The 27,711-nt window shown below is 34.4% G+C and overlaps 1 protein-coding gene across 13 annotated transcripts in view; it reads left to right on the top strand.

The window, feature by feature from the left end:
* FAM135A (family with sequence similarity 135 member A) overlaps positions 1-27,711 on the top strand; it is a 124,848-nt gene that overhangs the window by 57,662 nt on the left and 39,475 nt on the right. For all 13 annotated transcript variants that reach the window (XM_027602113.2, XM_027602108.2, XM_027602117.2 and 10 more), the window contains 2 exons: positions 4,722-4,771; positions 9,185-9,340. In XM_027602113.2, coding sequence (XP_027457914.1) covers positions 4,722-4,771; positions 9,185-9,340 — 206 coding nt within the window. The remainder of the gene's footprint in view (positions 1-4,721; positions 4,772-9,184; positions 9,341-27,711) is intronic.

Raw genomic sequence — 27,711 nt, 5'->3', positions numbered from 1 at the left:
TGTACTTCACAGCTACTGCATTTTTTTACAAATTGAAGGTTTGTAGAACCCTGCATCAAACAAGCCTGTTGGCACCACTTTTCCAACAGCATTTGCTCACTCCATGTCTGTGTGTCATATTTTGGTAATTCTCACAATCTTTCAAATGTTTTCATTATTATTATATTTGTTATAGTGATCTGTGCTCAGTGATCTTTGATGTTACTATTGTAATTGTTTTGGGGCACCATGAATCATACCCACATAAGATGGTGGACTGATTAACAAATATGTATTCTGACTGCTCCACTGACCAGCTTTTCCCTAATCTCTCTCCCTCTTCTCAAACTTCCCTATATCCTGAGACACAACAATATTGAAACTAGGCCAATTAATAACCCTACAGTGGCCTCTAAGTGTGTAAGTGAAAGGAAGAGTTCCACATCTCTCATTTTAAGTCAAAAGCTAGAAAGAATTAAGCTTAGCGAGGATGATGCCTTGAAAGCTATGATAGACCAAAAGCTAGACCTCTTTTGCCAACCAGTTAACCAAGGGATAAATGCAAAGGAAGAGTTCTTGAAGGAAATTAAAAGTGCTACTCCAATGAACACATGAATGATGAGAAAGCAGAACAGCCTTATTGCTATTATATAGGAAGTTTTAGTAGCAATTTCACTCATATGTGGAATTTAAGAAACAAAACAGATGAGCATAGGGGAAAAAAGAGAGAGAGAGAGAGGCAAACCAAGAAACAGACTCGTAACTGTAGAGAACAAACTGATAGTTACCAGAGGGGAGGTGGGTGGGAAGATGGGTGAAATAGGTGGTGGGGATTAAGGAGGACACTTGTTGTGATGAGCACCGGGTGTTATATGGAAGTGTTGAATCACTATATTGTACACCTGAAACTAATACTACACTGTATGGTAACTAACTGGAATTTAAATTAAAAACTTAAAAAAAACAGATCACACCAGCCACAATATTCTCTTAAGACAAAACCTAATCCTGAGCAAGGCTGTAACTCTCTTCAGTTTTATGAAGGCCAAGAGAAGTGAGGAAGCTGAAGAAGAAAAGTTGGAAGCTAGTAAAGATTGGTTCATGAGGCTTAAGTAAAGAAGCTGTATCTATAACATCAAAGTACAAGGTGAAGCAACAAGTGCTGTTGTAGAAGCTGCAGCAAGTTATCCAGAAGATCTAGCTCAGATAAGTAATGAAGGTAGCTACATTAAACAATAGATTTTCAGTGTAGACAAAACAGCCTTCTATTGGAAAAAGATGCCTTCTAGGACTTTCATAGCTAGAGAGGAGAAGTCAATGCCTGGCTTCAAAGCTTCAAAGAACAGGCTTACTCTCCTATTAAGGGCTAATGTAACAAGTGACTTTAAATTGAAGCCAGTGTTCATTTACCATTTCCTAAATCCTAGGACACCTAGGAATTATGCTAAATCTACCCTGCCTGTGCTCCATAAATGGAACAACAAAGCCTGGATGACAGCACATCTGTTCACAGCATGGTTTACTGAATATTTTAAGCCCCCTGATGAGACCTACTGCTCAGAAAAAAAAGATTCCTTTCAAAATATGACTGCCTATTGACAATGCATCTGTTCCCCCCAAGAGCTCTGATGGAAATGTTCAATGCGGTTAATGTTTTCATGCCTGCTAACACATCCATTCTGCAGCCCGTGGATCAAGGAGTCATTCTAATTTCAAGTCTTATTTAAGAAGTACATTTTGTAAGGCTGTAGCTGCCATAGGTAATGATTCCTCTGATGATTCAGACAAAGTAAGTTGAAAACCTTCTGGAAAGGATTCACCATTTTGATGCCATGAAGAACTTGTATGATTCATGGGAAGAGGTCAGAATATCAACATTAAAAGAAATTTGGGAGAAGTTGATTCTAACCCTCAGGGATGACTTTGAGGAGTTCAAGACTTCAGTGGAGGAAGTTAACTGCAGATGTGGACATAGCAAGAGAACTAGAACTAGAAGTGGAGCCTGAAGATGTGACTGAATTACTGCAATCTCGGTAGAACTTCAACAGATGAGCACTTGCTTCTTATGGATGAGCAAAGAGTAGTTTTGTGAGATGGAATCTACTGTTGAAGATACTGTGACGACTGTTCAAATGACAACAAAGGGTATAGACTATTACACAAACTTAGTTGACAAAGAAGTGGCAAGGTTTGAGAGGATTGACCCCAATTTTGAAAGAAGTTCTACTATGGGTAAATGCTATCAAACAGCATCTCATGTTAAGAGGAATCTTTCATGAAAGGAAGAGTCTGTGGATGTGGCAGTCTTCATTTTTGTCTTATTTTAAGAAATTGCCATAGCTACCTCCACCTTCAGCAAGCACTACCCTGATCAGTTAGCAGTCATCAACATCAAGGCAAGACCCTCCACCAGTGAAAAGATTACAACTCACTGAAAACTCAAATGATGTATTTTTTAGCAATAAAGTATTTTTTAATTATGTACATTTTGTAGACACAGTGCACACTTAACAGGCTACAATATAGTATAAACATAACTTTTACATGCACTTCTGATGTTTAGGGAAACCGGAGCATTTATTTGACTCATTTGATTGCAATATTAGCTTTATTGTAGTCTGGAACCAAATTTGCAGTATCTTTGATGTGTGCCCATATGTACGTGTATATTTGAAAAATATGGAAGAATATGTTTTACACTGTAACCTTGGATTAGCAGCAGGAGCCAAATAAAATAATTTATGTAAAATAAGAATTACTTTTATACATTTCTGTATAATTGTATATGTGTAAATAAACTTTAAAGAGAAAAGATAGAATTTTAAATTCATTTAAAAGTCCTAAGCGGTTTTGAAATCAATTCAAAGATTAAGGTTTTTACTTTTTTAAATTCTTTGAGATGTTTGCATTGAAGTAGCTCTCACTAGCCATAATGCAAATGTACCACCTTATACATTTAGACTCCTATATGTAAAGACAAGAAAAATGTATCAAAACTCAAAACTTTAAAGTTTTTCATTTTTAAAAAATTTATAGGTAGGATATCTAACTTACTAAGATTAATTTTACAGATTTTCTCCGATCAAAGGAAAAACTTATGAGTAATGTGAAAACAGACATTGACATATGGGAGTTATGATTTTAATACAGGTTCTGCTAGTTGTTTTTTTTTTTAATTTTGGAAAACCTATATTAAAAGCCACTGACAGTGAAATAATTTGTGAAGTATTAGCTGATTTCCTTAGTCATCAACAGGTTGACCAAATTTGCAATTTCTCTCTCGGTACCTATCAATATCTCATAACAACTTTATTTATATATTTTGTGACTTTCAAACTATATGTGTGTTTGTACTGTTTTTAATTACTAGTGGAGTATTTGTTGTTCACATCATAGGTTGGTTGTGTTTACCATATAGATGTAACTTTATTTTATCAAATATAAATATTATTCTTTTTGTCAAATAGTATACATTGAAGTCTACCTTATGAGATAATGAGCTGATGAATAAATTCAGGGATGTCCCTAGAATCTATTCTTGCCTTTGTGTGAGAATAACCAGTTAACAAGATTGTGGAACAACAGGATTATGGAATTTTGTGTGATTACAACTATGCTACTATAGTTCTTGTAGGAGAACTCATTTTAGTTTGATTTCTAATTAAAAATTAGGTGTATCTAAGCATATTTCAGGCCTTAGTGAAATTCCTTCCCTGTAAAAAGTAACCAATAAACCTTTCTGTTCTGTTAGTTTCTGTAGTCCCTTATAAATATTATTTTAATTGTAAATTAATCTGTACACTTCTTATAGAGATTATAGCATACATTAAATTAGGATTGTATGGAAAAAATTTGCCTCAGTTTTAGGCTATCTTATAGAAAAAAATGTATTAAACTAAATTAGAAACTTAATTTTTGTTGAAAAAGATTTGACATTCATTACCATTAAATAACCTATGCTCCAGGTGTGTTTTAAATGTTTTGGCTATAAAAATTAATTTGACTTGAAATTTTTAGGAACACCTTTTGTAAAAAAAAAAAAAAACAAAGCATGTATACATCTAAAACAAATGCTAAACTTTATTGAAATTTACAGTGTATGAAATGCAGTAAAACCTAACTATATGTTTTATCTTTTCTGTGATGCAGTTGTGCAAGTTACTTTAGGTCCATAGGCAATATTTCCTTGACAGTGTTAGCCTCTTATGAGAATTGGAACACTAATAATCACAACGTAGAATTTAATAGTTATCATGTTATATGCATGATTAATGTGTTCATGATAATATATTACATTGAAATGCACTTCATTGAATATAGTCCAGATATTTCTCAACCTTCTGGTTTTTTAAAGGTAATTTACACTTAAAAACCTGGGATTGAACTGCACAGGTCCACTTATACATGGATTTTTTTTGAATAGATACAGAATAGGGTTATAAATGTATTTTCTCTTACGATTTTAACACTTTTTTCTCTAGCTTATTTTTATAAGAATACAACATATAATACATATAACATACAATCAACTGTTATTGATAAGTCTTCTCGTCATTAGTAAGCTATTAGTAGTTAAGTTTTAGGGGAGTCAGAAGTTAAACATGGATTTTTGAGTGCACGGGGGGGCGTTGATGCCCCGAACCCCCATATTGTTCAGGGGGCAACTGTATTTAGATAATTTCAGAATAGTTTTCAGATCTAACACTGAAATATTTCCTCTAATTACTCTTTACTCCTTTCAGAGGAAATGGATGTAGAAGCGCGACTTACTGAACTATGTGAAGAAGTTAAGGTACTTGGATTTTTTTTTAAATTAACATTATCAAGTTATTTGAGTGGATTTCTGTTTCCTCTTCTAAATATTTTATCTAAGAAAACTTAATAATGATTTATCCTTCCTCAAATGGTTGATCATGGTAGAATCACAACTTAGTTGATTCAAGACTTTTGGCTTCATAAAGTTAACTTATCTTTAAAATTTACATTATTCTGCATATAAATGAAATAGCAAAGACGATTAACTATCAAAAGTGTGCACTTTCTTTCTTCAGTTAGTTTACTCAAAAGAATTTCTAGACAAATTTTTAAAGCATCCTTAAACTTACATATTTTTGTAAAATGATAGTTTAGAAATAAAAATTGTTTTATTTTAGTAGATCAGTTTGTGTCTCAGACCATTTTTCCACTAGTTTATTCTTGAAATTAAATTGATTTTTCTTATCCCCTCCCTTTTTTTTGGCCGTGGAACTAAATGTTCTATTTTAAATGTTTTATTTTAAGATGACTATGTATTTCACTCTCAGTTATATTAATGGAAGAAATCAGAGACTTGAATCAAACAAAAACATATATTTGGCTTTAGAATGTATTTCTGTATGTAAATTTGAATGAGGACTAGACCCCTTTGAAAAAGGTATCTACTTCTTATAAAATTATACATATGCAGGATACAAGTAATTTTGTGTACTCTCCTAGAGGCTTTCCCCACAGCTCAAATAAGAGAAGTATTTTCTTTAAGAATCATTAATGTTGTTATAATAGTTGCCCCAAAGAACTTTAAACATTTAGAAGTAATCTTAATGTGTGCAATTAATGTGAAAAAAATTTGCACTATTTCAGTGAGATATTTGAATAAATAAACATACTTTTGAATGGAAAGAGAAATAATCATGGGAAGTTACAGGTTTTTAAGTTAATAATTGATGCATCCATATCAAAATACCGTTGGAAATGTTAAAATTTGATTTATTTTAAAGCTTACTTGAAGAAAGGTAATAATGACTTAGAAAAACTCTTTAAAAATGTGTATTATTGTAGAGGGAATTATCCACATATGGTACATATATATTATACATATGTGTGTGTGTATGTATTCTAAACTGTTAACAAAATACAGAAAAGAGTTGCATGAAGGATGGGATTATAAAGGAAAATTTTTATTCTTTGCTCTATATCCATCTGTACTAAATTTTAAAAATACTACGTGTATTCATGTATTACTAATAAATTTTTTAGGTACACATTTAAATTTCAGTATATAAATGGACATCATAAAGTTTAACATCAACAACCTAGGGTAAATTTTGGCAGCAGATAGAATAGACAAAAGATACAATTATATTTGAAGAGTTCTTACAAATCAATGGGAAAACCTGGTACTTCCCATTTTTCAAGTTTGTATAGGATACCCATTTACAAAATAGGCTAACAAATGAAACAAATTCAGTTTCACTATCAAATAAACAAAATTTTAAATATTCTCATACCTTTTTTAACCTGTCAGATCAGCTGTGATTTTTAAATAATGTAATGCTGTTGAGCTGTGGTAAGATACAGATTCTTGTATCTCTCTCATAGATCTCTCACCTTGGAGATCTTTTTCAGAGATTAATTTGGCAGTATATATATCCAAAGACAGAGTATTACTTCTCAACCAGTACTAAACAAACAATGAGACTCATATACATTATAATTAATAATATAAGAATATTAACCTGAGTAAATACCCAATGATAGGAGAGTGGTTAAATGAAGTATGGGACACTTACAATCTAAAAAAGTTATATAACCTTAAAAATGTGCTTTCAGTGATGATGGAGGGAAATCCTCATTCAATGAAAATGGCATAATAGTTTATCTGATTCTAGTGTTTATGTGTATAACTGAAAAATGGAAGACTCTACACTAAAATGAACGTAATTTTTTTCTTTTCTTTATCTATTTTTCAAGTCTTTTTAAGTAAGCAATATTTTGTAATCAAACAAGATCAGTGACTTCTATGAAAAAGTGCATGTCCATATAAGACAAGATAATGAATGTTATTTGAGGAAATACTATACAAATGTAAGATCTTATTATTCTTGCATTTATACATATAAAACAGATTGTCAAACTTAATCCTAATTTCCTTTTTGACATTAAAGTATTTTATTATTTATATTTTGAGACATTGTAAAGATTTATGTAAACTACAGGAGTAATTTATGTTTGAAAAGATGCTTTAGTAATAATGAAAATACTAAAGTCCTCAGAACCTTGGTGCCATGATTTCTGAAAAGTAAAATTAATAATTGCAAGGTATCTAGACAGCCTTGCTCTCAGGGGATTAAAAAAAAAAAGAGTTGTTTACATTATTCAACCTATGGTAAGACCAAGAGAATTATTTCTACTTGTGTGTAGATTATACTAAGAATAGCATTGCTTGCCTTACACAACACTCTCTAGTTACTGTCAAATGCTTATTCAAGTCTTCTTTTTCTAAACTCCGTTAAAACTATTCTTGGAACAAGACTGCATGTTTCCATTTATTTTAGAGAATACTTTAATCTTCTGTATGTTCTTAAGAGAGACATGAAAAATTTGTTAGCTTCATTTCTAATACATTTATAAACTATTTCCTGGGGCAAAATACATCTGTAGATTTATTGTACATTGATGAATCAATATTTATTATATGTTGATTCTATTAGCTTCCATTCCAGAATTCTGGAATTTTTCAACATTTTCTGAGTTTGTCCAAAAATTTGGGGCACTTTTTCCTTAACTGAAGCCTATAATTCCTTATTCATTCATTCACTTATTCACTCAGTAAATACTGAGTGACTGCTGTGTAAATTTCAGTATATAAATGGACATTTATATACTGAATCAAAGTATATAATATATACAAAGTATATATTATATATATATATAATATATACAAAGTATATAATATATATACATAATCAAAGTCACGAAAGTGAACAAAGCACCATCCCTTCCCTTCTTAATAATTTTGCTGAATTTTTGTTTTATGTTCTCTCTGAGTTAGCATAGATAAATGGAAACTCGGTTTGCAGGGGGAAGGAGAAAAGCCTGCTGAATTGCTGACTTCAAAATGAAGTAAAAATACTGAGTAAGGATATATCATATGTGATAAGCAATGTTTTGAGATTTTTTTTTTAAGAAAGGGAGGGTAGAGATATAATTAGTACTCTTTAGGAGATACCGAACTTGAATACCTTTCGTTTTACATCCAAATATAGTCATCTGGTAGGTAATGGGTCTAGAGCTCTGGAGAGATGTGATACAGATATAAAGATTTAGCAGTCATTACTATATAGATGGTATGGGAGTGGCTTTCAACCTTAACCTGAATAGACTACTTCTACCTTCTTTAGGTTGGGGAAATGAAATCAGCATCTCTCTATATATTTAAGATAGATTTCCTAGTATGACTAGTAATTGAAGACATATATTTCCAGCAAGATATTCTCTGCCTGAACACTGCTGCCTCAGTGAATCAAAGAAAAGCTTGTCCAAAAGAGAAGGAATCATTCTGATTTATGGTCTTTTATTGTTGTTTGTCCAAAAATCCTTATTTTACCTATTCAAGAAATCCAAATGCCTTATAGAAGATTCTGCATTTTATTGTATAATTCATTACTTTTAACTTGTATCATCAGTTTAGGTGAATATTTAAATAAACAGGATAATTTAATACCACTATTAGAACACTCATAATAGTATATAAAAATTGTTTACCCACTTTTCTGAGTTTCTCATATTAATCTTTGAGTTAGATTGGAATGTGGGCCCTAGCATTTAAAATGTGCTCAATAAACAGTGGGCAAATGAATTGTTACAAAAGAGAAAGAAGTGTTTGATGACTCTCTAAGAGGATTACCACAAGTAATATGGCACCTAGGAACATAGGAGTGAAGGAAAAGCAGTTAGTACTTTAGAAGGTACCTCTGTCCCTTCTGAAGAGTTACAGATCTTTTAAGTACTTTACTTAGCAGATTGGAGAAAAAAATCTTATTTCAAGATTTCATTATCTTCCAAAAATTTTATAACTTTTAGAACTTTAATCATGATTTGTACATTGTGTTTAAAATTCTCAGAATTTTAGTGTTTGAAGTTGATCATGCTCTATAAAATCCTGATTTGTAATTTTAAGCTATATTTGACACTATTTCAGTAACAAGATATCTCAGATATTAAAATATCAATTAAGTAGTTGCTATAGTAACTATCACATAGGAAAAAGCCATTGGTTACTTGGTCTCTACACATACAAGAACGTGCACACACACACACACACACACACACACACACTTCTTGTTAAAACCAAAAATTTGCTTTTGTATTAATGTTCTCAATAACACATTAAATTTAGACATGGTAAGTCTCAGGAAGCAGTGAAGTTCTTTTCTTGTCATTTCAGAAAACAGAAAATCCTGATGAACTGGCAGAACTTATAAATATGAATCTTGCACAACTTTGTTCACTTCTAATGGCTTTATGGGGACAGTTTCTGGAAGTTATAACACTACATGAAGAACTAAGACTTTTATTAGCACAAGAGCACCATACTTTGAGGGTAAGTTAAGTGATGTTAGAACATTTTGATGAGTATTATTATTTATATTTAGAAATTTCTTATGAATAAAAGGCCTAATATTTATCCATATGTTGATAAATTAGAAAAGAGACATTTACTGTTGTATTATTGTTTGATTTCTTTTTTTTAATATTTTATTTATTTGAGAGAAAGAGCAGAGCGAGAGAGAGCACAAGCGGGGATGGAGGGGCAGAGGCAGAGGGACAATCAGACTCCCCGCTGAGCAGGGAGCCCGACGGGGGACTCCATCCCAGGACCCTGAGATCATGGCCTGAGCTGAAGGCAGCTGCTTAACCAACTGAACCACCCAGGCGCCCTGTTGTTTGAGCACATGATCTATCTCAGTTATAACCCCTGCCAGTAAGAAAAGTCATCTAAATGTAACTAAAATAGGAAAATAAACGATACAGGCTAGCCCCTGGAACCCAAGAATAGGTATTATAGTCAGATAGCCAGGTCTCATTAGGAATAGAAATCAGGAATAAGAGAGCCATCTTAAACTAATCTAGAATCTTTATCTCCAACTTTTCCTCCTTTTGTCTCATTTAGGGATGTGTATTATAAACTTGGAAGGTCAGGGGGAGTAATCTAGACATACATGTTTGCTATAGGCTTACTGTGGACCTTGTGCAGAAATTTCTGTACAATTTTATTGTATAGCTTATCAAGAGGCTTTGATATATTAAACATCTGACTACTTTTCCAGTTATCTCCTTATATGTCCTATACACACACTAATTTTCCTGACCTACTAGCAGTTCCTCAAAAACACTAGGTTTTCTTTTTTCCTTTTTCTTGTTTTTCTTTTCTTAATTATAAAACATATTATGAAAGTCAGAAAAGTGCATAAAACATGCACATTTTAACAAGTAATTAAAAACACATATCCTTTTAACTCTCACCCAGATCAGGAAATAGAAAATTGTCAACACCACAGAAGACCTCTGTGTTTTTTCCAATTTCTGTTCCCACTCTGACATTGAGAAGTAATCACCATCCTGTCTTTTGTGATGAGTTCATCACTTCTCTTTTTACCATCTATTTATGCATACTAAATAACACAAGTTGTTTCAGTCTATTATGTTATTCAGCCTATGTTATTGAATTCTATATAAATGAGATGATACAGTGTATATTCTTCTTACCTTGCTTCTTTCAAGATTGTGTTTGTGAGATTAATCGATGTTTTTGTCAGTAGCTATAGACGGTTCATTTTCGTTGGTGTGATGTATTTCATTTGCTTATACCCACAATTTGTGTATCCACTCTACTGTTGATGGACATTTGGATTGCTTCTAACTTATATTTAGTACAAACCAAGCTACTGTGAACATTCTTGTACATACTTCCTGGCATGCCAGTTTCTCTGAATTAATTATTTTCTTGTAAGGGAAATTGCTATGCCATAGGATATGCATAACATCAGTTATTTACTAGCAGATGCCCCACTGTTTTCCAAAGTGGTGCCAATTTTTACTCCCACCAACACTTGATGAGAGCTCTTGTTATTCCACATACTCCCAAACTCTTGATTGTGGCAAACTTTTAAAATTTTGCCAGTCTTACACCATTGTGGTTTTAATTTGCATTTCTCTGATGACCTGTGCTGTTGAGCACTATTTTATGTGACTATTGGCTGTGTAGATTTCTTATTTGTGAAGTGCCTGTTCAAATTGACCATTTTTCTATCGGATTGCGTTTCTTTTTCTTCTTGATTTGGAATACTTTCTATGTATTCTAAATACTGGCCTTTGTTATATCTTTGTAAATAAATCTTCTCTTGTGTCACAGTTTGGTTTTTTTCACTGTCTTTTTGCTGTCTTTTGACAAACTAGAGGTGTTAACTTTAGTGTTAGTGTAGGTGGAACAGAAGAAAAAGGCCAGACATAGACTTACCCGTACTTGGACATAATATATGCAGATCATCAAGGAAAAGTTCAGACTTTAGGTATTCATGTGGAAAAATATTATATAAAATTCAATTCCAGTTGGCTTGAAAACAAATATGAAAGACAAAATCATAAAACTTATAAAATATAATAGAGAAGTTACAGAAGAATTACTGAAGTAGTACAGAATACTTCTATATTCTCTTCACCAGAATCACAAGGTACCATTTGGCATATTTTCTTTATCATTCCTTCTTTTTATAAATAGGTATATATGTACGTGGATTTTTTTTTCCCCTGAATCATTTGTTAGAGGCATCATGTTCTTTTTTTTTTTTTTAAGATTTTATTTATTTGAGAGAGAGAGAGGGAACAGAGGGAAAGGGAGAAGCAGACTCCCTGTTGAGCAGAGAGCCTGACGTGGGGCTTGATACCAGGACCCCGGGATCATGACCTGAGCTGAAGGCAGATGCTTAACTGACTGAGCCACCCCGGCGCCCCAGCATCATGTTCTCTTATCCATAAATACTTCAGGGTATATTGACTAAGAACAAAGATACTTTCTTACTTAACTATACTAAAGTGATCAACTTTATGAAATTTAATATTGATACAATACTGATATCTAATGTGAAACTCATTTTAAATTTTTATCATTTGTCTTAATAATGTCCTTTGTGACTTTTCCCCTTTTCCAGGATCAGATTCAGGAACACACATTGCATTTAGTTGTCATGACCCTTTAAATTCTTTAGACTCATTCAATCTGGAATAGTTCCTTCTATTTTCTTTGTCTTTCATGAAGAGTATTGGTCAGTAGTTTTGTGGACCATTGTTCAGTTTGGGTTTCTGTTATATGTATTATGTTCCTTGTGGTTCAGTTCAGGTGAACAATATTCTTGGAAATACTACATTTTATTTTATTTTTCAGTTTTGGTAAATTATGTTTTTAAAGAGTTCTAAATTTATTAATTTATTGGCACCAGATAATTCATAATACCTTCAATTTTTTTAACATCTGCAGTATCTGTAGTGTTTTCCTGTTTCATTCCTGATATTAGTTACTTATATCTTCATTCTTTTTTTTTTGATTGGTCCCGCCAGAAGTTTGTCATTGTATTAGTTTTTTCAAAGAACTAACTTTGATGTTAATTCTCTCTTGTGTGTTTTGCTTTTGACTTTAGTATTTCCTCTTACTTTCTAAAGGTTTATTTTGCTGTCTTTTTAAAACTTCTATAAGTAGATGTTTAGCTTATTAATTGTAGCATTTCCTCTTTTGTGTTATACACATTTAAGTTTATAAGCTTTCCCCTAAGTACTGCTTTAGCTACATTCCACAAGTTTTGTTATGTTGTTCTTTTTATCCTTTGGTTCTCAATATTTTCTAATTTTTGTGAGCAATATATTCTTTGATTCAGGGTTATTTAGTTGTTTTTTTTTTCTCAGTATAAAAATGGTTTATTAAAATAACAAATGCATCTCTTCCTTCATTTTCTGGGTATAAACAGAAATAATATACTAGTCAATGACAGGAGTCCATAGGAACGACTTTATACACACTACCCCCAAATGGGAACTCTCGCAGCATACCAATAATAATTTGGGAAATCTTTGACTTAAAGCAATAAAGGTAAACAAAACTATTATGAAGTATACACTAGGTATGTTGTCCTATATTAGCAGTTGTCATTTTTCCCTTGCTCAGAAATCCAAGAAATTGAGTGCCTTTCCAAAATCAGTCGTCCTCTGAAATAAGAGACCAGAGATGGTTCTTGTTCAAAAGTTATCACGTGTTGTATCAAGTAACTCTGCAATCCTGAATTAGAGGTTGGCACTTAGCCCAGAGGTAGTCATCTACAACATGGACATGAGGAAGACTAGTAATTTTTGTAGGGAGCTGATGCATAAACTCTGCTGATTTGGAGTGGTTTCTATTAGAATGACTGAAGAATTCAGATTATTTCTCTTGAATAATTTAAACATGGAACACAAAGAAGAGACTCAGTTACTAAACAGTGGCAGAAACCAAGAGAGAAAGAAGGTCATAGGCAAAAGCCATGAGACAGTAGAAGCCATGAATAAGCCAACTATTTTAAGGTAGGGATGAAAGTAAAAAGGGTTAAAAGCAAAGCAGAGAGTGTCAGAGAGAGAAACGTGAGAATAGAGGAATAACTAGAAAAGGGAACAACAAATGCTTGTTTCTGAAACAACAGTTACTAGAGTGATATTAGGATATTAGTGTAGTTGTTATTTACTAAATGGCAATGAACAGCACTCCAATTTTACAAGCACTGGCTATTTGTCTACAGAGTCAGTTCCCTGGATGTCATTACTTTACTCTGTATCCTTATAAAAATCCCACACAGCCTGAGGTAATCTGACTATATCTTTGTCTCTTGCTAATAACTAAAGAGCCTTTATCAGGGGTATGTTTTTTTGTTTCCAAAGATATTAATTTTCTAGTTGTTTTTTTGTGGTTGATTTCTGGTTTATCTTCATTGTGGTTAGGAAACAGTCTGTGATTTCAATACTTTAATATTCCTTAAGACTTTCTTTACCTATATTAGGAATGTATATTCATCAGGTTGTTGGGTTAAGTGTTCTAAATATGTCTGCTAGGTGAAGTTTATAAATAATTTTGTTCAAATTTTTCATATTTTTAACGAATTTATGGCTGCTAGTGCTATCAACTATCAAGAAAAGTGTGGTAACGGGTGCCTGGGTGGCTCAGTTGGTTAAGTGACTGCCTTCGGCTCAGGTCATGATCCTGGAGTCCCGGGATCGAGTCCCACATCGGGCTCCCTGCTCAGCAGGGAGTCTCCTTCTCCCTCTGACCCTCCCCCCTCTCATATGCTTTCTCTCTCTCTCTCTCTCTCTCTCTCTCTCTCTCTCAAATAAATAAAGAAAAGTGTGGTAAAATCCTTCCATTATGGCTGTAAGTTTGTTCTTGTTTGTTGTTACCAAGTAGTAAGTGACAGAGATGGGATTCAAACCCAAGCACTATGGCTCCCTAGCCTGCATTCTTTACCACTTGATATGCTGTCTCTCAAAATAGAACAAGAGAATGATAGCAAGGATCCGAAGCAACTTTGTAGCATAATGTTTTATGGGGTTGTCTGAGGTAGAATAAGAACAAGAAGGTGTAAACTTCAATAGAAAGAAGCTGATGAACACAACGTTAAAAGGGGCAAAGAAGGAAGGCCAAGACAAAAATCAGGTTTATGGAAAATTCAGATGCCAAAGAAAAATTGAAATTTTTCCTAGAGCTTCCTTTTTTATGCCCCATTCCAGATAACAAAATAGGGCCTATTTAACTCCTAAAAGAAACAAGGAAGGGTAATTAAAACATGGCGAGAGAATGCCTTATTGTTTACTTAACCATACCCTGCCCTGCCATATATCACAAACACTGTGGAAATGGTGGTATATTATGTCCTTTGATTCCCATTTATGTAGTTAAACAGAAACTTTGTTCATAAAATATATGAGTATTCCGAGAATACATTGCTTACGCCTGCCATAACCAAAGTAGTCCAAAGGTCATTCGTTATTTGTATAGAGACAGAATTGGCTATAATAAAGTCTGTAGGCTAATAATGTATTCAAAAGCAGCACAATTGAACTAACTCACAGAAGTGAACATATGATATGGAATCTCTTATTGGGTTGAAAGTAAATAGGCAAAGAGTTGGACTAAAAAGAGGAAATGTAAGTCTCTACTTGTAGAGAACAATGTAATGAATTAGTTTAACATTTGTTCTACCATGTTATTTAATATCAAGATTCAGAAAGGGCAGATTTTCTGGTTCTTAGAAAATTAAGTCATCCAAACTTACAGAATTCTGTAGTCACATGGCATACGTGTTCACATTAAAGCATAGAGACTATTAATATGTGAACGGTTCCCAGTGCCCCATATTACATAAAAAGATAAAAGACAGTGATGGCAGTATAAAATGTCCCTTGTTTTTGTCCCACCCACAACAAAAATGAACTGTGAGAGCTATGGGATCCAAAACCATATACCAAGGAACCCTGAAGGCCTCCCACCCACCTGTGCACTGGATAATAAGCAGACAGATTTCAGTCTTGACTGGACCCTGTAGTAACCTGTTTACCAGCTCTTGCTCCTCTTGGCTATAGTCTGGGACCCTTTGGGGTGCAGTGACTTAGACAGTTATCCAGGGTTGAGAGAGCCCTTGTGCAAGTTCAGATTTCCAGAGAAGTTTCAGCATTCCACTGAAGCAAAAAAAAAAAAAAAAAAAAAAAAAAATACAAGTTTGGATGCATTCCAGTTCTAGCAAGAGGAATAGCTTGTCTTTACATACATCACTTCTCACCCAAGAGAATGCAGCTTAGATCTACGAGAACCCTTCTTGGCCTATGATTTTTCCTGCAGAGAAAAGGGAGAACAGATGAGTGAGTACCCAGCTTGTCCAGCCGTGCAGGCCATTACCAAAGAGACTCATCTCTCTCTCTCTCCCTCTCTCTCTTACCCCATCTAGAGCACTAAATCAGGAGCTCCATGGCTGGGGTGTGGGGTGGAAAGAGACTGGGAGAGTGGCAGATGGGACTCTCAGAAGGTATTAAAGGTACTCATCATACTCACTGCGTCACAGACTCCATTAAAAGTCTGCCATGAGCTGCTTGGGCAGCTTCACCTGTAGATCCCTCTAACTGGCCATGGGAACCTCCACCATACCACATGCCTCACCCACAATCTCCCTTCTGCTCTGCAGCTGGCTCCCTGTGTGCACTGCTAAAGAGAGTAGTGAGAGCAGGCTTTAGCACATCTGTAGCTGCAGGCCAGGAAGAGACCACAAAGGAGCTGTAGCACCACATTTAGGAAACAAAGGTCTGGGGGTCAGCGTTCAGCCTTGTGTGTTGCCGGAAGGAGAGAAGGAATACAATATTAAGGTCTGCCACAAGAGGGAGCAAGAAATACGGAGCAGATGTATCCATAGGTCTGAGAAAGCCTCATAAATTCTGGCAGGACTGAAGAAAGATATTTCTGCCCTGAAGACAGTTAGTAAATACTGGAGGAGGTGGCTGCTACTTCAAATGTTAAGGTGGCAATGCAAAACTCCAAAGAACATGCGGGGCACCTAGATCCCTCAGTCGGTTAAACGTCTGACTCTTGATCTCGGCTCAGGTTGTTACAGCGAGCACCATGTCAGGCTCCGCACATGGGCTTAAGATTCTTTCTCTTCCTCTGCCCCTCCCCCCTCAAACAAACAAACAAACAAACAAAGAAAAGAAAATACCTAATTCCAAAGAACATGAAATACCATGACATCACCAAAAGATCACAATCCTCCAGTAACTAAACCCAAAATATCTGTGATTTAACTAATAAAGAATTCAACATAGCTATTCTAAGGAAACTCAGTGAGCTACAAGAAAACACAAAGACAATTCAACAAAATCAGGAAAGCAATACACAAAATGAAAAGATTAACAAAGATAGAAATCATAAAGAACCAAAAACAAATTCTGGAGCTGAAGAAATCAGTGAATAAAATGACAAATGCAACAGATAGCACAGTCACAGTAGAATGGACCAAACAGAAAAAAGAATCTGTGGTAAAAGATAGGAACTTGAAATTCCAATCAGAGGAGAGCAAAGAGTAAAGAAAGCCTGCCTGATCTGTGAGATCCCGTCAAAAGAAATAATTTTTAACAATTGGAGTTCCAGAAGCAAAAGGAGAGGGAGAAGAGGGCAGAAAGCCTATTTAAAGAAATGATTACTGAGTTTCCCAAACATGGGAAGACATTTGGATATCCAAGTACATAAAGCTCATTAGGTCACCAAACCAACTAAATCTAAAAAGATCCTGTCCAAGATACATTATAATAAAACTGTCAAAAATCAAAGACAAAAAGATAATCTTGAAAGTTGCAAGAAAAAGATTGTAACCTACAAAAGATTGTAACCTACAATCAGTGGGGTTGTTAGCAAAAACCTTGTAGAGCAGAAGAGAGTGAGATTATATATTCAGAATGCTTAAAAAAATAACTGCCAATCAAAATACTCTTTCTGGCAAAGTTATCTTTCATAAAGGAAGTAGAAATAAGGATATTCCTAGACAAAAGCTGAGGTAATTCATCACCATTAGACCTGCCTTACAAGAAATGCAGAAAAGAATTTGCAAACTAAAATGATAGGGTACTGATTACAACATGAAAAACATATGAAAATATATAACATGCCAGTAAAGGTAAGTGTATAGTCAAATTCACAGTACTCTACTATGGTAATGTGGTATGTTAATCACTGAATCCTAATGTAAAGGTTAAAGGACAAGCATATTAAAAATAACTATAGCTACAGTAATTTGTTAATGAATACATATTATTAAAAGTGGTAAATTATGACATCAGAAGCATAAAAGGAGGACAATAAAAGGATAGAGTTTTTGAATGAGATTGAAGTTAAACTGTTATCGGTGTAAAATAAACTGTTATATCTACAAGGTGTTTCATGTAAGCCTTATGATAACCACAAAGCAGAAAATTACAGTAGATGACAAAAGATAAAGAGAAGAGACTCAAAGCATAGCACTATCAAAAATCATCAGTTCTCAAAGGAAGGCAGCAAGAGAGGAAGAAGAGAACTATAAAACAGCCAGAAAATAACTAATAAGATGGCATTAGTAAATCCTTACATACCAGTATTCACTCTAAATGTAAATGGATTCAGTTCTCCAATCAAAAGTCAGAGAGTGGCTGTGTGGATAAAAAAAAGAACCAACTATATGCTGCCTACAAGAGACTCACTTCAGCTTTAAGGACCTACATAGGAACAAAGTGAAGTGATGGAAAAAGATTCAATGTAAGCAGAAACCTCAAAAGAACAAGGATAGCTACACTTTTTTTTTTTAAAGGATAGCTATACTTCTATCACACAAAATAGGCTTTAAGCCAAAATGGTAACAGGAGACAAAGAGGGTCATTACATAATGGTAAAGGGGTCAGCTCATGAAGAAGATCCAACCATTTTAAGTATATATGGACCCAGCATTGGAGCATCTAACTATACTAAGTAGATACTAACAGATCTGAAGGGAGAAAGAGAAAGCAGTACAGTGAAATGAAAATGAAATAAGTTGGCCAAAGCCACATGGCTTGTACACGCTAGAGAGGGGATGCAAACCCTTGAGGAGATGCAGATCTTATACTTTCATATTTCATCTGTTTCCCGTGCATTTGTAAAATAAGAAAAATGAAGTAAATTAAGACTTCAAACAAAATCGTAGTCCCAGACTTGTAGCATTGGCATACCGTTCATTATGATGCTGGTTTGCTATGCTATTCATATTTTAAAAGTAAAAAGAAACACAATCTCAGACATAATTTTCAGTGATCATCTTGTGATGCAAAATATGATTTTGGATCTTTTTCCAGTTGGATTTAAAGAGAAAGTTCCATTTACATATATTCCCTGGAATTTATTATAAAAACTACTGTGGAACACTAAACATACCACAGATGATCTAATAGCTAGAAAATCAAAGCATCATTTATTGACAGCACCACAGAAAGAGAACAGTGAAAAGCATAGGTAATATGTAATATAATGTCTAGAGGTAACTGTTACCTAACATTGAATTTTTGGAGAGATGGGTTTAGATTAGTTTTTTGTGTTTTTTTTTTTTATGATTCATTTATTTATTTTAGAGAGAGCATGTGTGCTTTCATGTACCCGTGACAGAGAGAGAGTCAGGGAAAGGAGAGAGGGAGAGAACCTTTAAGCAGACTTCCCACTGAGTGTAGAGCCTGTTGCGAGCTTGATCCCACAACCCCTGAGATCATGACCTGAGCTAAAACCAAGAGTTCGACACTTAACTGACTGAGCCACCCAGGCGCCCCTATTTTTTTTTATCTTTTTTTTACATAAAATTTATATAACATGAATTAACCAATTCACATGTACAATTTAGTAGCATTTGGTACCTTCACAATGTTGTGCAACCATCACCTCTGCCTAGTTCCAGTCCAGTTTTATCGCCCCAAAAGGAAACCCCACACCCACTGAATAGTCACTACCCATTTTCTCCTGCCATTCCCTAGCAAACACAAGTCTGAGTTACCCATTCTGGATGTTTCATATAAAGGTAATCATACAATACATGACTTTTTGTGTTTGGTTTCTTTCATATCATTCATCCATGTTGTAGCATGTATCAGTCCTTCCTTCCTTTTTAGAGCTGAATTCCAACCCAAATTTAGGGACATTGGGTTCTTTCCACCCTTTGACTATTGTGAAGAGTGCTTCCATGAACATTACAAGTATTTATTTGAATTATTGTTTTCATTTCTTTGGGTGTATACCTAAGAGTAGAATTTCTGAGTTGTATGGTAATTCTATATTTAACTTTTTGAGGAGCCGCCAGACTGTTTTCCATAGCACTTGAACCATTTTACATTCCCACTGGCAGTGTTCGATGGTTCTACTTTCTCCACATCCTCACAAATATTTTTCTATCATTTTGTATTTTTTATTATGGCCAACCTACTGGGTTGCAAAGTGGTATTTCATTGTGGTTTTGACTGGCATTTCACTAATGACTAATGATGTTGAGCATCTTTTTGTGTGATTGTTGGCTGTCTGTATACTTTGAGAAATGTGTATTCAAAGAAGTGTGTATTCAAAGTCCTTTGCCCATTTTTTAACTGGTTGTCTTTTTGTTATTGGGTTGTAGGAGTTCTTTATATATTCTGGAAACTAGATTGTTGTTAGATATATTATTTTCAAATATTTTCTTCTTTTTCAAAGATTTTATTTATTTATTTATTTATTTATTTATTTATTTATTTATTTATTTATTTATTTGTGAGAGAACAACTCGGGGAGAGGAGGCAGAGCAGGGAGCCTGATGCAGGACTCGATCCCATGACCCTGGGATCATTACCTGAGCCGAAGGCAGACCATTAACCGACAAGCCACCCAGATGCCCCAAATGTTGTCTTCTATTCATGGGTTGCCTTTTTACTCTCCTGATAGCGTCTTTTGATGCACAGGACATGAGAACAGGAAGAAAAGTCTTAAACTTATTTTTTTAATAAAGGGATCATATAAATTAAGGCCAACATATTCAACAGTTATTTCCATAGTAAAATTTTTAAATCAAGTAAAATTTTAAAATGGTATAACTTAACCCTTTTTTTAATTGAAAGAAGGTGTTAGATTTATGAGTGCTACCAATATAGTTTTCTTGGAATCATTAATTTATTGCATGCAATGGGAGAACATCCACATGGCAAGGGAGAAAAAAATTTTTTTTATTTAAATTTACTTAATGTATATGCCTGTGTTACAGTAGATTCTCATGCCTGATATCTATGTATCTATCTATATATGTATAATCTGTAGTCCTCAGAGAGGCTTAGCAAAGAAACTTTACATTCAAGAGATCTAAATTTTATACATAATCATACAAGCTTCTTGAAGTATCATTGGTAACATATTTTAAAAACCAGGCATAAAATCTAATCTCTCCCTCTTCTGTTTAACCTCTTAACTGGTGAAAAAATGAAAGGGAATAAATTTTATTATCTTTAATCAGTATTGGCATATATGCTTTTAATGGAAGGTGAGGTTTTACCACCCCTCAAGAGATTATCCTGCAGAAAAAGAGGAATTTACTTTCTGTTTAAGCTCTCAAAAACATCGTGTTATTGAGTCCTCTCTCAATTTTATTTTGAACACAAAATAAGAGGAAAAATGTATTGTCTTCAATATAACAGGAATAAAGTCACAGACTAGGGTTGTATGAAACATGGTGGCAAATGAAAGAAAGAGCTTCCTTAAGTGACTTTAAAGAACATTCCAAAACAAAATACTCAGGGAATAGATCACTAAAATTCTCATCACTATTTGGAAACACTTTAGAGAAAGCATGTTAGCTTATCAGTGATAGTGTTTTAAATGACTTTAGAGGTTACCTGACAAGGGAGTCAAAAATAGGTACACATATTAATCATTATTGCTAGAGATTGAACTTTACACTGGCAAGTGTTGAATATCAGTGCAAATAAACTTTGTAAAGATCCTGTAAAAATTAGCACAAAACATTGTTATGTTGTGGTGATCACAAATACACCCTTACCAAACTAATGAATAGAAGTTTAGTGTTACACAAATGACTTGGGATAAAATTTCCCATGAAAGCATTATACATGGATTCAAAGGGGGCTGTATGTCAAAACACTTGGACATAAGTGAGTTTGAGTTTGAGTTGAATTCAGTCTTCTTGAGAAGTTAAGGTTCTAGAGAGTTATGAGTTATATGATCTAGGAGACTTAGCAATTCATGTTTGTCATTGATTACAGCGAGCTAGGCCAGTATACCAACTCCCAGTGTCAGTGAAACACAATAGATTGTATAAACTACACGGCCAACAGATGATTGAGGATATGAGAAGAGTGGAACATGGATTTTATTCTGACAGTCTATCAGGTGTTAGAATATATGTATTAATCTTAAAGTAATGAGGGTTTATTTTTATTTTATTGAAGTTTAAATCCATTGAAATCACAAATTTTAACTGTATGATCAAATGAATTTTGACAAATCTGTTTACCTATGTCACTAATACCCCAGTCAATATATAGGACATTTCCATTACTTCAGGAAATTACCTTGTGCTTCTTTTCAGTCGGTTCTCACATTCCATAAGCAACCCCTCTTCTGATTTCTATAACCATAATTTAATTTTATCTATATTTAAAGGCCATATAGATTAGTAATATGATATGTACTCTTTCTGTGTCTGACTTACTTTACCCATTTTTAGATTGACTCAGGCTGTGTGTATATCAATAATTCATTCTTTTCTTGTTGTTGCTGAGAAGTATTCAATTGCATGGCATACCAGAGTTCATTTATATCTATTCTCCTGTTGATTATTTGGTTTGTTTTCATTTCTTGGATGTTATGAATAAAGAAACTAACATCTTTTTGTGAGAGATTTCAGTTGCATAAATACTTCAGAATGGAACTGTTTGATCATTGAGTAGATTTATCTTTAACTATAAAAACCACTAATCATTTTTTTCAAAATGGCCATACAATTTTAAACTCCACCATCAATGTATGAGAGATCCAGTTGCTCATATCCTTGCATTATTTGATGTTGTCATTCTTAATTTTAGCCACAGTAGTAGATGTGAGGTAGTATTTCATTATGGTTTTATTTTGCATTTCTCTGATCACTAATAATATTGAGATTTTTAAAAAATTTTTAATTCAGTTTTCTAAAGTGTTAAATTGGGTTTTTTTTATTGTTTACCTATTAGAAATATTTATATATTCTGGTTACAAGTCTGTTGTCAAATATATCTATATGTCTTTAAACTATTTCTCCTAGTCTGGGGCTTATATTTTCCATTTTGTCGGTAGTGTATTTTGATGAAAATACTTGTTTAAGTTCAATTTATCTTTTTTTCTTTCTATTTTTCTGATTTTTGTGCCCTAAGAAATTTTTGCCTCTCCCAAGGTCATGAAAATACTATCCTTTGTTTGCCTCTAGAAACATTAGACTTAGGTCCATTGTCCATCTTGAATTAACCTTTGAACATGGTTTAAGGTATAGGTCAAGATCCATTTTTTTTTCAGTAAGTCCATTTAGTTGTTCCAGCACCATTTAAAAAAAATTTTTATTGGGGTACCTGGGTGGCTCAGCTGGTTAAGCATATGACTCTTGATTTCAGCTCAGGTCATGATCTCGGGTCATGAGATCTAGCCCTGGGTTGGGCTGCGTGCTGAGCACTGAGCTTGCTTAAGATTCTCTCTCTCCCGCTGCCCCTCCCATTCACTCATGCACATGCACTCTTGCTCTCTTTCTCTAAAAAATAAAATATATATATATATATAGAGAGAGAGAGAGAGATATGGTTGATATACAGTGTTATATTAGTCCCAGATATAGAACAGAGTGATTTTACAGTTCTATATATTACTCAGTACTCAACATGATTAAGTGTAGTCACCATCTCATCTGTCACCATATACCGATACTACAATATCATTGACTATATTCCCTATGCTATACTTTTCATCTCCGTGACTTATTTATTTTATAACTGGAAGTCTGCACCTCTTAATCCCCTTCACCTATTTAGTTCATCCCCCAAACCTCGCCCTCTCTGGCATCTACCAGTTCTCTGTATTTATGAGTCTGTTTATGGTTTTTTTGTTTGTTTTGTTGTTTTTATTTCCCTTAGCATAATACCCTCTAGGTTCATCCATGTTGTTGCAAATGGCAAGATTTCATTCTTTTTTTATGGCTGAGTAATATTTCAGTGTGTGTGTGTGTGTGTGTGTGTGTGTGTGTGTGTGTGTATGTCATATCTTCTTATCCATTTATCTGTTGATGGATGCTTTGGTTGCTTCCATATCTTGGCTAATGTAATAATGCTGCAGTAAACATTGGGGTGCATATATGTTTTCGAATTAGTGTTTTCACTTTTCTTTGGGTAAATAGCCATGGAATTACTGGATCATATGACATTTCTGTTTTTTAAACAAATTTTTATTACAGGAAGGTTATCATATAATTGGTATTTCTCTGCTTTGTACACAAGTATTCTTACTCTCCACAGAAAGGCTGCTTCTTAACTTTTCATCTGGTAATGGCAAGCACTAAAATCCACAGTAGTAAAAATACACTGGTACATGGCTCTTGCACTCAATTATCAGGAATATTACAAATGTCTTTTTATTAAAAAATACAAAATAAATTATCTGTAGGTATGGACAATGACAGCAATAAACCATTATATGTTGTTAACTGAAACCAGTAACTGATGGTTATAGTGATTTTCTTAAACATCAGCCAGCCTTTTCTTCAGTCATTTCCATCAACTGACTTTTCTGAAGTTGTTTGAGCTTCCTCTCACAGTTCATTATTAATGGTATAGCACTATCCTAGGAAATTGAACATGCCACCTCCCATACCACCTCCTATTCCACCCATTCCTCCCATTCCTGGGTCCTTCTTTAGGAATTTCGGTGACTACAACTTCTGCTGTAGTTAACAGAGAGGCCACTCCAGCAGCATCCAGGAAAGCAGTTCTTACAATCTTAGTTGGACCCATGATTCCTTTTTCCACCATATTCACAGAATCTCCAAGCATAGTTTCATAACCAACTTCTGAGGAACTCTGCCTAATTTGCTCAGCTACCAATGATCTTTCAACACCTGCATTCTTAGCAATGCTCATTGCAGGAATTTTAGTAATTTCTATACCAACTTTTTGATCTTCATTAGCTGGAGTTGTTAAATCCAAGTCTGAATGCACCGGAGCAGGGCACCACCCACTCCCAGAACAATGCCTTCTTCAACAAGAGCTTGTGTAACTCTGTCTTTTCATTCACTTCAACACCACTTGTCCCACCAACCTTCAGCACAGCTATCCATCTGAAAGTTTTGCCAGACATTCATTCAGCTTTTCTTTTTCATGTTCACTAATTGTGATATCTAACTGCTCAATGATTTCTTGAATACATGTTTTAACTTGAGCCTTGTCATCTTTTCCTTTTAAGAGCATGGCATCAATTTTGATCACAATGACCTTTCCAACTTTTCCTAAATCGTGAGGCTGAACATCTTCAAGATTTATCAATTTTCTTTATTTCGCCAGGACAGTAGCAATAGTGGTGCCATTCTCAGCCTCTTCATTTGTGTTATTGGCAACATCTTGAACAAGTTTAGCACCAATATTTTTACATTTATCTCTTAAGTCAATTGACTTTGCAATGGTGACCTCATCTTTTGTTACTTTGGGACTTCCCAACTCTGATCAGTAATCATTGTTCTTCCTTTTGGCCCCATAGTAATAGCTACAGCATCAACTAAAAAGGTGAAGTGTACACCTTGAAGCATTAAGGCTCAGGCATCTGCACCAAATTTTACATCTTTGGCACAGGCCCAAGTGAGATGAGGAGCCCTGGACACTGACCTCATTTGGTGAAGGGCTGCTGGTAATCAAAGCATTTCTGGGGGGCAGCAGCAGGATGTGCAGGCAGAGAGGCATTTCTATTTTTAATCTCTTGAGGAACCCCCACAGTGGTTGCACCAACTTATATTTTTACCACCAGTGTACAAGGATTCCCTTTTCTCCACATCCTCACCAATGCTTGTTTTTAGATACTAGCCGTTTTGACTGGTGTCAGGTGATAGCTTGTGGTTTTGATTTGCATTTCCGTAATGATTAGTTACGTGGAATATCTTTTCATGTGTCTCTTGGCCATCTGTATCTCTTCTTTGGAAAAATGTCTATTCAGGCCCTCTGCCCATTTTTAATTGGATTATTTGTGTTTTTTATGTTGAGTTGTACAAATTCTTTATGTATTTTGGATATTAGCCCCTTTTCAGATTTTTTTTTTAAAGATTTTATTTGAAAGAGAGAGCACACATGAACACAAGCAGGGGGCTGGGGGTGTGGAAGGGAAGGGGCAGAGGGAGAGGAATAAGCAGACTCCCTACTGAGCAGGGAGCCCCAGGACCCTTGGACCATGGGATCATGACCTGAGCCGAAGACAGACACTTAACCAACTGAGCCACCCAGGCTTCCCCCCACCTTATCAGATATATTATTTGCAAATATCTTCTTTCATTTAGTAGGTTGGCTTTTTGTTTTATTGATGGTTTCTTTCACTGTGCAAAAATTTTTTAGTTTGATGTAGTCCAAAAAGTTTAGTTTTGCTTTTGTTTCCCTTGCCAAAGAGACCTATCCATAAATATGTTGCTAAGGCTAATGTCCACGAAATTATTGCCTGTGTTTTCTTTTAGGAGTTTCACGCTTTCAGTTCTCACATTTAGGACTTTAATTTATGTTATCTTTGTGTCTGTTGTAAGCAAATGGCCCAGCTTCATCTTTCTGAATGTAGCTGTCTAGTTTTCCCAGCACCATTTAAGAGACTGTCTTTTCCCCATTGTATATTCTTGACCATATAAGCATGGGTTTATTTCTGGGCTCTCTATCCTGTTCTGTTGATCTGTGTGTCTATTTTTATACCAGTGCCACATAGCTTCAGTTAATATAACTTTGTAGTATATCTTGAAATCTGAGACTGTGATATCTGCAGCTTTGTTCTTTCTCAAGGTTGCTTTGGCTATTCAGGATCTGTTGTGGTTCCATACAAATTTTAGGATTATTTGTTTTAATTCTGTGAAAAAAACTGTTGGTATTTTGATAGGGATTGCATGAATCTGTACATTGTTTTTTGTAGCATGGACATTTTAATAATATTAATTCTTCCCATCCATGAGCATGGAATAGTGTTTCATTTGTGTCATCCTCAGTTTCTTTCATCAGTGTCCTGTAGTTTTCAGATTACAGGTCTTTTCACCTCTCAGTTAAATTTATTCCTAGGTATTTTATTCTTCTTGGTGCAATTGTACATTCTAACCTTATACCTAAAGGAACTAGTAAAGGAAGTCCAAAAATAGTAGAGGGAGAGAAATAATAATTAGAATGAAAATAAATGAAGTTGAAACTAAAAAGCAATTGAAAAGATCAATGAAATCAAGAGCTGGTTCTTTGAAAAAATAAACAAAATTGACAAACCTTTAGCCAGACTCATAAAGAAAAAAAGAGAGAAGACTCAAGGAAGTACAATCAGCAGTAAAATAGGAGAAATAACAACTGATACCACAGAAATACAGAGGATTATAATGAACTATGAAAATCATATACCAACAAATTGGACAACCTAGAAGAAATGGGTAAGTTCTTAGAAACTTAGAGTCTTCCAAATCTGAATCAGGAAGAAATAGAAAATTTGAACAGATCCACTGCTAGTAATGAAATTGAATCAGTAATCAAAAAATTCCCAACAAACCAAAGTCTAGGATCAGATCTTCACAGGTGAGTTCTACCAAGCATCTAAGCAGAATTAATGACCATTCTCAGACTATTCCAGAAAATAGAAGAGCTTCCAAACTCATTCTTTGAGGCCAGCATTACCCTGATACCAAATCAAAGACACTACAAAAAAAGGAAACTACAGGCCTATATTCCTGAAGAACATGGATGCAAAAATCCTCAACAAAATATTAGCAAACCAAATTTAACAGTACATTAACAATACCACTCACTGCTGTCCCTGGGATTTATTCCAGAGATGCAGGGATGGTTCAGTATTCATAAATCAATCAGTGTGATACATCACATTAACAAGACAGAGGATAAAAACCATATAATGTTAAAAGATGCAGAAAAAGCATTTGACAAAATATAACACCCACTCATGATAAAAACTCTCAACAAAGTGGGTTTAGAGAGAACATACCTTAACATAATAAAGGCTGTATATGAAAAAACCCACAGCTAACATCATACTCAGTAGTGAAAAACTGAAAGCTTTTCCTCTAAGATCAGGAAAAAGACAAGGATGTCAACTCTCACCACTTTTATTTAACATAGTACAGGAAGGTCCTAGCCACAACTATCAGA

Source organism: Zalophus californianus, chromosome 7, assembly GCF_009762305.2.
Source record: "Zalophus californianus isolate mZalCal1 chromosome 7, mZalCal1.pri.v2, whole genome shotgun sequence".
Taxonomy (NCBI): domain Eukaryota; kingdom Metazoa; phylum Chordata; class Mammalia; order Carnivora; family Otariidae; genus Zalophus; species Zalophus californianus.
Note: the sequence above shows the minus strand (reverse complement) of the source record. Positions and strands in the feature narration are given on the sequence as shown.